The 12,468-nt window shown below is 55.4% G+C and overlaps 1 protein-coding gene across 4 annotated transcripts in view; it reads left to right on the top strand.

Annotated features, from left to right (window-relative positions):
• LMF1 (lipase maturation factor 1) overlaps nt 1–10,396 on the top strand; it is a 96,039-nt gene extending 85,643 nt beyond the window's left edge. For 2 of the 4 annotated variants that reach the window (XM_035021865.1, XM_035021864.1), the window contains 6 exons: nt 3,512–3,695; nt 3,833–3,986; nt 4,174–4,357; nt 5,199–5,311; nt 5,652–5,838; nt 8,498–10,396. In XM_035021865.1, the coding sequence (XP_034877756.1) occupies nt 3,512–3,695; nt 3,833–3,986; nt 4,174–4,357; nt 5,199–5,311; nt 5,652–5,826 (810 nt within the window). In that variant the 3' untranslated portion in view covers nt 5,827–5,838; nt 8,498–10,396. The remainder of the gene's footprint in view (nt 1–3,511; nt 3,696–3,832; nt 3,987–4,173; nt 4,358–5,198; nt 5,312–5,651; nt 5,839–8,497) is intronic. The other 2 variants (XM_035021866.1, XM_035021867.1) reach the window with 2 other exon arrangements.
• Nucleotides 10,397–12,468: the final 2,072 nt, after the last annotated feature.

Raw genomic sequence — 12,468 nt, 5'->3', positions numbered from 1 at the left:
GAGGCCGTGAGGGGCCGGGGGCGAGACTGTGTCTCCGTATGTGCACAGGCTGGGCTCGTTGCACCTGCAGAGGTTGGCCCACGGCCACGCCGCTGCTGGGTTTTTCACTGGTAACAGTGGCCGTGTCTCCGGGAGGTACGAGGCTCGGAGCGAGGGTGCAGGGCTAGAGGTGGGTGCCGGTGGTCAGCAGTGCGAGAGGGGCTCTGAGGGTCAGGTATGAGGGTTCCCCACGTGCCTGGCGCCCCACCCAGCACGAGAACAGAGTTTGGGAACGCGCCCCACTAGGGCTGTGGGGGAAGGAGGCAGGGTCACTGTCTCAGTTGCAATCGGGCGTACAGAGCAGTGGAGGGAGCTTCTGCCACCACCACCCCCCCCACAGCCCCAGAGAGCTGCACCAAGACCACCAGTCCCTCAGTGTCCTGAAAGGGGTCCAGATAGAACAGACCACCAACCGACACCACACAAAACATGAAAACTTTCATGAGAAGGTGCACAGAGCTGCCAGACGGCCAAGACTCCCGAGAGGAGAAGGCATAGCCGAGCTTCAGGGACACTTGCTGACACAGCTGGGAGAGAATGGGGAGCTGAGCGGAGTGTCAGGGTCCTGCTGGCCTGGGGAGGCACAGGGATGCGGCGCTCAGCAGACTCCGGGGAGGAGCCCGGCGTGCCCAGAGCAGCCCGCCAGCTGGGACCACAGCTGTGGGAGAGACTGCAGCCCAGGGGCTGTTAACGTCGCAGACAGTGAAGAATGAGAAATCATTATTTGGGGGCTCAGAACCAAGAACACCAGTTTTCCAAATTAATCCTGAGAGAGCCATGAATCCACACATCTCATGTCACACCTCGTAAAAAGCCGTCGTAATCCATAAAACTGACACGACCCATCGAAAGCACGGCTCCTCCTGCCAGACCCTCATTAGGTTGGCGTCTATGACCTCACATTCCTCCCCGATCGCCAGGATCAGGACCCGGCTGTAATGAAAATACAGGAGTTATGGGGCTGGGCATCAGCCTGCTGCAGAGAAGAGCTGAGGCAGACTGGCTCCTGGCATCTACGGGCCGTCCAGGGAGGACGAGTGGGACCCCAGACACCGGGAGGTCTGACCTCAACACCCCGCGCTGGGCCATCCCACGGCGAGGCCGTGCCACCACATCTGTCCGGTCACCTGCGCAAGGAGATGGCCTGCTCTGCTTGGTGGACAGCCATGGGCTTGTGAAGTTCGTACTTGTTGCAGAAATACGACCATTTGGTCATGTGTGAGGACAAACTCTGGCTTTTCTCCTCTCACCTCTGGGGTGATTTTGCAGCATTCTGGTTTCATCTTTTTCTCAAAGTCCCTCCGGAAGCAGGTCCATCTGGCCGCTGCCCAGCTCACCGGGTCCCACGCCCATCTTCGCTTCTCCCTGGGGCCCTGCAGCAGCTTGTGAACGCCGTAACGGCCTCCACCCCTGCCTCGTCCTGGGGTCCCCCTCCCTTCCTGGCACGAGCAGAGGGCTGGCTGCCCCACACCGAGTCCTGGTGAGGAAGAGCCCTCAGCCTCCCACCACACGCAAGAAGCTAATTCACAGCTAAATGTCACCGCTGGACCTGCAACATCTGGTATGTATATCCTCATCCCAACCTTTCTCAGGACATACAGCAAGTTGTGAAGCTTTCAGAAATTGGGAACTTGTAACTCTGTGAATTAAGCCCTCCCCTTCTAAAGATGCCACCGTGTCACAAAAGCAGCTGCCTTAGAAGGACGGTGGCTTTGGCGCCTCCAACAGGCCCCGTCCCGTCCCGCCCCGCAGGCGCACCAGGCGAGCTCCGTCCAGGTGCAGGGCCGTGCGCCCCAGCTCCACGCACACGTGCTGCTGGGCGGGTCTCAGACCCGAGCCGGGACACCACAGACGCTGGGGCTTGGCGCCCACCAAGTTCAGGAACAGGCAGAGTGACAGGCGACAGAGGTCAGTTCACAGGTCGTAGGGTGGGGGTCAGGGACTGTCTGGGGTGTAAACTTCTGGATTTTACGGTGATTTACATAAAAGTCGACATCTGTCAAAAGCCTTTGAGCTGTATGCTTAAGATGGGTACGTTTTACCATGTGTTTCAACGAACTTGGCTTAAAAAGTAAGAATGCGGATCTGCCAGGAATGCGTGGTCCGGGATGCTTCCTTGCTGCCTGTTCCTGATGGGTTCCCGAGTCCATGCTGCTCTGGGGGCGTCTGTTCATGCCCGGGGAGCCGCACCCCAGGGCATCGGGGCCTGCTCGGGGACCTCCCGCACAGGAGGCCCCCCATCGGGCGCATTTGGGCTGCGAGCCATGCTGCCCGTGGTCCCTGAGGGCCGGCTGGATTTGGAGAGCCTGCTGCCTGTGGGCAGGGCATGGGCGCAGCAGCCTCCCCTCCTCACCCTCCAGTGCCCAATGACAGGGTCATCATAAGCGGGCCAAAGATGTTATTTCTAAGTCACTAAAACAATGTACAAAATGTGCAGCTGCTAGAAGGAACCTTCTAGAAGTCCCAGCTGAGAGGCAGCTCCAGGCTGCAGGCCTCTGACGGCCAGCAGCTCGCTGGGAAACGGGCTGGGGGTGCAGGAACACCCAGGGTGTCGGTACTCAATCCACCCGGAGACTGTGACCTTCGTTCTTAAGACCAAGATGCTTAAAGTCATTTTTAAGGTGAGCCTTATGGGAAAACTGCCACCGTGTAGTTAGTACCAAGTCTGTAGATGAGCCCAGCGGGACTGGGACACAGGGCAGGCCCATTTGGACCTCCTAGACCTTGTGTCACCCCAGACACTGCAGCAGAGCCAGCCGGGGCTGCTCGAGGCCTCTGAGGAGGGACAGCGGCCAGCTCCGTCTTACGGACCCTAGAAAGTGCAGGAGGTCGGACTCCACGAAGCCACGCCTAACCCAGCAGACGCCCAGGCCGGCCTCATGCATGGTCACTGTGGACGTGTCTGGGGGGCTGCTAGATGTGCAGGTCAGGGCAACCAGACAGGTACCCCCTCACCCCTAACTTCCAGGTGAGCAGCAAGAGCCTTGTCCACCTCCCACATGACTCGGGCACAGGTCCCCGGGGGCTGCCCCAGACCCGTACCCACTGACAGTCACCAGAGCGCTTGCCCCAAACACAGACTACAGCATCAAACTGCACAAAGCAGCCAGCTCCCAGTTCTGTAGGTAGGAATCAGGCAGCCTCAGAGACCAGAACAGAGGTGTCTGCAGGCTGGGTCCCGCTCAGGGCTCTAGCAAGAACCCGCCTCAGAGATCAGCTGAGGCATGGACACACGTGGGCCCGGTGGTCAGAGAGACGGGCATGCGGCCGGTGGGGAGACAGGGGCCCGGCCCTCAGGCATCTCAAGAATCGGCACGAGCACCCTGTCTGCTTCTCAAAAGGCTAGCCCTCCGGGCGTCGCTGCCCCCCACACCAGCACTGCGGCCACCACGCCCTGCACAGAGTCTGCCACGGGTGTGGTCCTCAGCAAGCTCCCCAGGCCCGGGCTCAGGCACTGCCCCGTACCTTCCAGGTGGTCCTCATCATCAGCGGGAACCTGAGCTTCCTGAACTGGCTGACCATGGTGCCCAGCATGGCCTGCTTCGATGACGCCACTTTGGGGTTCTTGTTTCCCTCCGGGCCCGGTGGCCTTAAGGACCGAGTCCTGAAGCTGCAGGAGGAAGCTGCCCGAGGGGCCCGCCCCCCTCTGCGATACGGTGAGTGGACAGCCAGCCCACTAGACAGTTTCCACATCAGCCTCACAAAGAGTCCCGGCTTGGGAGTAAGGGGCTGGCGAGGGTCCAGGCCCAAGAGCAGAGCTCACCCCACCGTCCCCCTCTCTGCCCCCCACCAGGCTGCATGGTGCGGCGGGCAGTGCACGTGGCACTGGGCATCCTGGTGGCCTGGCTCAGTGTCCCCGTGGTCATCAACCTGCTGAGTCCCACGCAGGTCATGAACACCTCCTTCAACCCTCTCAGGATCGTCAACACGTACGGCGCCTTCGGGAGGTACGGGTACAGCCGCTCCTCGCCCCGTCCACTGCGTGCACACATGGGACCCAGGGCCCTGAGGGAGCACCCCTTGACCCTCCAGGGGGCAGCCCCTCACCCTGGTCAGCTCCAGAAGGAAGCCAGGGTGCAGAGGCATAGCAGCTGCCTTCGTGCGCCCAGAGCCCCCGCCTCGGTCTCCCCGCAGCATCACCAAGGAGCGCACGGAGGTCATCCTGCAGGGCACAGCTAGCCCCAATGCCAGCACGCCGGACGCTGTGTGGGAGGACTACGAGTTCAAGTGCAAGCCAGGTGACCCAGGGCGGCGGCCATGCCTCATCTCCCCCTACCACCACCGCCTGGACTGGCTCATGTGGTTTGCCGCCTTCCAGGTAAGGGCCTCCCCTCCCCTCCCGGGTGTGTTCCTGAGGCTGTGGCCACCTCAGTGGGGACGTCCAAAGTGGCTGGTGGGGGTGAGGTCACTCCTTCATGTGACACCCTCCCCGGGCCTCGCTGACATGGGACAGGGGCGTCTTCGCCCCTCCAGCACTGCACCCTGGGGCAACGGGCCGGGCACACAACGTGTGGCACCCAGGACACAATCCCAGCCCCTTGGGCCACATCTTCCTCCTGGGTCTTTCCCTTGGTGTTCTCTGTGCGCATAGGCTTTGCGTCTGTGGACAGCCCAGGTGGGGGTCTCCACACTGCCTGGACACCCTCACACAAGGGTCTGTGGGTGCAGGGGGCCAGGGCGTCCCCACCAGCGATGACAAGACAGGCCTGGTAGGGCTGCCCCTGCCTGTGAAGACCGTCACTCATGTGAGACCCCAGGGCTGGCAGGCGCCACCACTGAGAGCCCTGGTGGGGGGCAGAGAGGGGGACGGTGGGGTGAGCTCTGCTCTTGGGCCTGGACCCTCACCAGCCCCTTACTCCCAAGCCGGGACTCTTTGTGAGGCTGATGTGGAAACTGTCTAGTGGGCCGGCTGTCCACTCACCATATCACAGAGGGAGCCGCTCCCCAAGAACAGGACCGCGCTGCGCCAGCCCACCCCACAGAGGAGCCGTCTACACACACCTGCCCAATGAGCCAGAGCAGGGAGGGAATGTGGGCCCACCAGGCAGGAGAGCCTAACCCCCCACCACGCAGGAGGGTGACCAGGCAGGGAGCCAAGGGTTCCCTGCGTCCCTGGCTCTGTGCCTGGAGCCAGCACCCCCTCCCTTTCCCACCCCTAGACCTATGAGCACAACGAGTGGATCATCCACCTGGCAGGCAGGCTCCTGGCCAACGACGCCACGGCTGTGTCCCTACTGGCCCTCAACCCTTTCGAGGACAGGGCGCCCCCCAGGTAGGACTCCCCTCCTGAACGGGACCCCTGTCGACCGCAGCCTCTCAGGGGTCCTCCTACAGATGGACCCCCGGCCATGCTCAGGACCCCAGAAAATGTGCCTGGGTGTAAAGGTCCCCAGGCTCTGGGCCAGCCCCTTTGTTGCGCACTGCTGGCCTGCTCAAGGGGTGGGGGCCTCCAGAAGGCAAGGCGAGCCCCTCAATGCCAACGGGCTCCAGAGCTGCGTGTTTGGCCCTCTTCCAGATGTCCCCATGGCAGGGCCTGGTGGTCTGTCCCTCCAAGGAGTGGCAGCTCGGCAGGCAGAGGGACAGGCTACCCGACGTGGGGTCTCCCCTTGCAGGTGGGTCCGGGGCGAGCACTACAGGTACAAGTTCAGCCGCCCTGGGGGCCAGCACGCTGCTGCAGGCAAGTGGTGGGTCCGCAAGAGGATCGGCCCCTACTTCCCCCCACTCAGCCTCCACGACCTAGAGGACTACTTCCGGTCACGGGAGTGGCCATACCCAGAACTGGAGTAGAAGCGGCCCCAGGTCTGTGCACAGAGGAATAAAGCAGGAAGGCCCCGTCGCTGGAGTGAAGTGTCGTGTGCTCGGGCACCCCTGCCCTGCACCCAGACCTCCTGGGAAGCAGGCTGAGAGAGGGGGGGGTCCCTGGGCCGGCATGTTCATCACAGAGAGCCCCATGAAGCTCCTGACCCCGTGGTGTCCACCAGCCCCCAGAGCACAGGGGAGGGCTGGTCCCCAGTCAGGCCCCTGTACCCAGGCAGCTGAACCCCATCACATGCTTGGTATGGTCACAAGGAAGCTGCCACTCCCTACCTGTGCTCTTAGCCCACCATGGCCGTCCCCCCACATCCAGGAGAGGGCTGGGAAAGGGAGAAGCCATGGCTCCCGGTCCTCCTCAGAACCTTCGTGCCTCCCCAGGTCCAGCGTCCAGAGGCATGGACAGAAGCCCTTTGTTGTTCCTCGGGCGGGCCAGTCCCCCCCCCCCCCCCGCCCCACCCTCCCTGACCTGCAGGCCTGGGCCCTGGGAGTGCCCAAAGCAGCAGTTCTGACTAGATGATTCTTTGCCTGGCGATCCTTCTGGGGCCCTCTGCCATTTGAAGTGGGGTGTGGCCCCAATTCTTTACTGCCTGATGTGAGCTGTGAGCAAACCGAAGTCTCACCCGAGGGGCGGTATCCCTGCTGAACCACCAGCCAAGCACCGGGTGGCATAAGCCCCTGCCCCGGTCACTGGGCAGGCCACCCCTCCTCCCCCGCAACTGTCCAGCAGGCCTGGCTGCACCAGAGAGGATCCCGGCACGAACGAGGCAGTTCAGGCAGGAGGCCCGGCCGAGGTGGGCACAAGCGCGGGTCTGTGTGGAGCGCCCACCCCCAACAGCCCGCCTGGGGGGCCAGCCAGTCCAGGTGCCAACAGAGAGGCCGTGTTCCTGCTCGCAGGGAAACAGGCTCCCTGTGTCTGTCTCAGAACAGACTCGGCCTCAGATGAGGAGCCTGGAGCCAGCAAGTCTGCCCGCGGCAGCCGCATGGAGCTGACCACCGGGCCGCCGTGGCCTGGGCAGCCCTTCCCGGGGGGCTGTCCCAGGGGCTCTGCCGCTGGGTGGGGGCACCAGAGTGGGCAGGGGGCCTGGGCTTGGGTGGCCACCCCTTCTTGCTGCACTCTGGGCTCACTGCCACCCAGGGACTCAGAACCCCTGCCCGGGGGCTCCTCTCTAGGCCTCAGTCCAGCTCTGCACCCACCCCCCCAGTCTCCCAGGAACCCCTAAGAGATACACAATGCTTAGGCCTTGGGGGCATACCCGTCCTGGGACAAGACAAACATCTGCTCACCTTGGGGACCACTGCAGGGGACTCCAGGTCCAGGCACTGGGGCCTCTGACAAAAGGGACCCCATCAGATCTCCTCCCCCTGCCTCCACCCTTCCAGAGGCTAAGGGCCCCCCAGCCTCCATCCATGAGTCAACAGACAGAGCCTAGCCGGAGGCCCACAACCTCCTGAGAGACCGCATCCCTCCTCCACTCACAATCCTCCCGTGGCTACCCCACCTCACTGAGCACAAGCCTGGGGTCAGCATGTCACCCCACCGGCCTACCAGGCCACAGGGCCTTTGCTGTGGCAGCTCCCGTGCCAGCACCCACACAGCCCACACCCCTCCAGGGCCCAAGCTGCTCGTGGTCACACACCAGGCTGGTGGGGGCCCGACCTGGATAAACCATCCACCTCACGAAGGAGAAAGGCCCAAACTCTGTTTGCGTCTGCTCTGCCCGACACTGCCCTCTCTCGGAATCTGCTGTTTCTTGGTCAACACAAGAGAAACTTCAGGAGATGGGGGCTCAGGGACATGGGATGTGAGCCCACCCTTCCTCCCCAGCCATCCAGGTCTGAGGAGCCCCTGGACAGCTGTGTCCAGGTGGACTGAGTGCATTCTTTCCTCCCAGCTGGTAAGAAACAGACGTAGCAGAAGCCAAGGGCGTCAGGCTTAGGTCAACGTGCCAGAGATGCTGCCCTCACCCCCCAAAACCCAAGGGGTGGGGGAAAGCGCCAAGGTTCAAGGGAGGGGCCAGGAACAGCAGCCCACACCACATGTGAGGCAGGGTGTGCACAAGCCTTCGCCCAACTATGGGGCGTAGACATCTGCTTACTTGCTGAGAGGGTCCTCAGATCGGAGACCCCCCGGGGGCATCAAGTTCCTGGTGTGGCCCCCTCTTCCCTTGGGTCTCCTGCATCTGCACTGGGACGGTCCTATGCCCTGCGGTCCCAGGCCACTGGGGGCTGGCTGCACAGGGTCCGCACACCTCAGGCCCAGGGGCTCTGCAGGAGGATGGACACGTGGTGAATCCAAGAATGTTACAGATGACTAAAACTGGCCCAGGTGGGGCCTGGGGAACCTGAGCAGTTCTTACTCATAACTGTTCCGCTCAGTTTCTTTTGCGATGATTCACACTGTTCACCATATGTCCCTGTAACTTCCATAACTCTCCCCCTCTCTGGGGTGATGGCCCTTCTCCATTCCTGATGCATACTTTGGGCTTTCCTTTCTTATCTCCTTGTCAGTCTCAAAGCCCCGACACTGGGTTTTCCCGTCAGCTCTCCTGTTCACTAGCTCCTTCCTCCATAGTCCAGGCGTTCACTCTTTGCCGTCTTGGACTGAAAACTTCCATTTCTTTCTATTCCTCCTTCTCATCTCTAGGAAATGCGGCTAAAGACCCCCAGCTGCACCTGCAGCCTCTGCTGGACGCTGTGAACCTTCTCTGAATTCTAGAAATGTTGATTTCCTGGTTAACTCATCAAAAAAAATAGAGGTGGGGATTTTAATTTCCAGATGAATGGATTTGTGGCTTTTATCTTTAATTTTATCCCATGCATTTGTCACTCCCAAGCACCCCTCAGCCCCAAGCCCCCAGCACCCTTATGATTAACATCCCTTTTAGAAGTGAGCAGGCTCCTGGGAAGGACAGCCTCTCAAGTCCTGAGGCAGCTGTTTGCCTCCATCTGCCAAGAAGGTCCCCTGCTCAGCAGCACAACAACCTGTTCCCTGGGTCCATTCCCCACGTTGACCTCTCTGCCCTGTATCCACACAGTACAAAGATGCCATCATCCTCAGGAATGCAGTTTCAAAGCCACTGAGTAAAGTGGGACTGACCTATCAGCAAATAGACCATTAAACTCCTAAAGTAATCAATGAAATTAACAAGACTTTAGCTTGACTGACAGAGAAAGAAGATGCAAATAATTAAAATCAAAATAAAGCGGAGACATTACTACTGACCTTATGGAAGTAAAAAGGATTACAAGAGTGCTATGAGCAACAGTACGCCAAAAAATTAGATCACATCATTGAACTGACAAAATCCTAGAAACACACAAACTACCAAAAGTGACTGAGGAAGAAACAAAGTTGTAAAAGATCTACAAGTAAAGAGACTGCATCAGTAATCAAAAACCTCCCAATAAAGAAAAATACTGGACAAGATGGCTTCATTGCTGAATTCTACCAAGAATTTTAGAAGAATTAACACCAATCCTTCCCAAACTCTTCAAAAAAATTAGAAAAGGGAAAACTTCCTAACTCATGAGGCCAATTTTACACTGATAACAACAAAGTCAAAGACACCAATATCCCTTATGATTTTTGCATCTGTAGGCAAAAATCCTCAACAAAATACTAGCAGAATAACAGCATGATAAGAGGATTATATGCCATGACCAAATGGCATTGCTTAAGAAAATCAATCACTGCAGTACATCACATCAACAGAATGCGGGGGGTAGGGGGGAACAGCACACAGTCTTCTCAACTGATGCAGGAAAAGCATTCAACAAAATCCAACAACCTTTCATGAGAAAAGCCCCTCAGGAAACTTCCTCAACATAATAAACAGTAGTTAGCAAAAACCCAGGGTCAATAGTGAAAGAGTAAAAACTTTCCCCCAAAGATCAAACTGAGACAAGAATGCCCATTGTCATCAATGCCACTTAACACCATACTGAAGTTCCAGCCAGAGCAATTAGTCAAAAAAACAAAAAGCTTTAAAGTAAAAAGAAAGAAGTAAAACCACCTCTATTCACAGATGATGTGATCCTATACATAGAAAATTCCAATGATCCACCAAAAGAAAAAACACCCACTAGAGCTAATAAACTAACTCAGCAAAGTTACAGGGAAAAGAATCAACACCAACAAATCAGATATGCTTCTATACACCAGCAATGAGCAATCTAAAACAGAAACTAAGGAAACAATTTCATTCACAATTGCATTCAAAAAAATACCTACCAAAAAACAACCAAGGAGGCAAAAGACTTGTACACTCAAAAACTATGTAACACTGCTGGAAAATAATGCTAAAGAAGACCTAAATCAGTGGAAAGACACCCACATCTGTAAACACGTGACAATAGTGTTAAGATGACAGTACTACCCAAAGCAGTCTACAAAGCCAGTGAAATCTCTACTGAAATTCCAATGGCCTTTTTTTTTTCGTAGAAATGGAAAAGCCAACGCTCAAATTCACATGGAATTGCAAAGGGCCCCAAATAACAAAAACAATCTTTAGGAAGAAGTTGGAGGATTCACATTTCCTGATTTGAAAACTTACTACAAAGCTTTAGTCATCAAAACAGTGTGGTCTTGGCATAACAAAAGACACGTGGACGAGAGAAATAGAATGGAAACCTAATAAACCCTCACACATATGGTCAAATTATTTTTGACAAAGATGCCAAGACAGGGAAAGGTCAGTTGGTGCTGGGAAAGCAGGCCTTAGAGCACTAAAGAATGAAGCTGGGTCCTTACCTCACACTGTATTCAAAAATTAACTCAGGGGGCGCCTGGGTGGCTTAATCGTTAAGCATCTGCCTTCGCTCAGGTCATGATCCCAGGATCCTGGAATCGAGACCCGCATCGGGCTCCCTGCTCCATAGGAAGCCTGCTTCTCCCTCTTCCACTCCCCCTGCTTGTGTTCCCTCTCTCACTGTGTCTTTCTCTGTCAAATAAATAAAATCTTTAAAAAAAAAAAAGTTCTTAAAATAAAAAAAAACTTAGAATGGATGAAAGAGCTGAAATTATTAAAAGTCCCAAGAGAAAACATGGATTTAACAATGGATACTTAGGACACCAACAGCAGGAGCAACAAAAGGAAAACCAGATAGATTGGACAATATCAAAATTTAAAACTTTTGTGCATCTGAGGACATTATCAGGAAAGTGAAAAGACAACCCACAGAGTGGGAGAAAATACTTCCAAGTTATATAACTGATAAAGAGTCTAGTATCCAGGATATATATATACAGCTGAGCATCAAAAAAGACAAACCCCAATTCAAAAGGACTTGATCAGCCCTTTCTCCAAAGAAGACACACAAGTGGCCAAAAGCACACAAAAAGATAATCAACATCTTTAGTCATGTGAAAACCACAGTAAGATACTACTTCACACCCACCTGGGTGGCTGTGATTTTTTTAATAAACAGTAACAAGCGTTGGCAAGGATGTGGAGAAATTGGAAACTCTGTACATTGCAGGTGGGAATGTAAATGGTGCAGCCACTGTGGAAACAGTCTGACAGGTCCTCAAAAAGTTAAACATGGGTCAACAACCACAAGATCCAGCAATTCCACTTCTGGGTATACATATCCAAGAGAAATGAAAACACGGACTCAGATACTTGTGCATGAATGTTCACGGCAGCACAATTCACAACAGCCAAAAGGCGAAAACTAACCCAAATGTCCAGCAACAGAGGAATACACAAACAAAATGTGGTCTCTCCATACAATGGAATAGTTTTCAGTATTGACACCTGCTAAAATGTAGATAAACCTTCAAAATATTATGCTCAGTGAAATCAGCCAGACACAAAAGATCACCTATTATATGGTTCTATTTATATGAAATATCTTGAACAGGTAAGTCTGTAGAGCCAGGAAGACTGGTGATTGCTAGAGGCTGGAGTGAGGGGAGAATGAAGAGTGACAGAATCATGGATAGAGGGGTTCCTTCTGAGGGGATGGAAGAGTTCAGAACTAGATAGAGGTGGTGATTACAGAACACTATGATACACTAAATGCCACCAACTGTTCCCTTTAAAATGCTTAACTCTGTGGTAATGTCAGTTTAACCTCAATTTTTAAAAATAAAACAAAAACCAAGAAAAACCTCCTAAGCATCCCAAGACCCTGGACCTCCCTGTCTCAGAGGCCAGGAGACCTCACATTGCCAAGATCTAGTGGGAATGCAGGGGAGCCAAGCAGATAAAGTACTCATCCCTTTTGTGTTAAGTGCATAGGGCTAGATTCTCTTAAGGCCATTACATAAGGTTGTGCTTAGCCAGTGGGATAGAAAGTGGGTGTCCAGAGCCAGCATATGACCATACATGAACTCTTACAGCAGCTACCAATTGGCCATGGACATTTTGAGTAAATAAATGGCAGCCATGGTTACACGATGCATAAACCTTTTGCCATCTAGATGGCTTTCTGCCAAGGATGCCTGCCCTGCCCTTACCTGGAATCAGCTCAACACCTAGCAGAGATGGAGTTCTACCCCATCTCTCCAAGGTGTGTGGCCACCTTGTCCACTGGGATGGACTTGACTGGGTGGGCAGCAGGGTGCAGGGAAGAGGCACCTTGTCGTGAGGACATGGGGACTCCCAAAAAGGC

Source organism: Mirounga leonina, unplaced genomic scaffold (genome assembly GCF_011800145.1).
Source record: "Mirounga leonina isolate KUSES-001 unplaced genomic scaffold, KU_Mleo_1.0 Mir_175, whole genome shotgun sequence".
In the NCBI taxonomy this organism is placed as follows: Eukaryota; Metazoa; Chordata; class Mammalia; order Carnivora; family Phocidae; genus Mirounga; species Mirounga leonina.
This window is presented reverse-complemented; position numbering and strand designations above follow the sequence as displayed.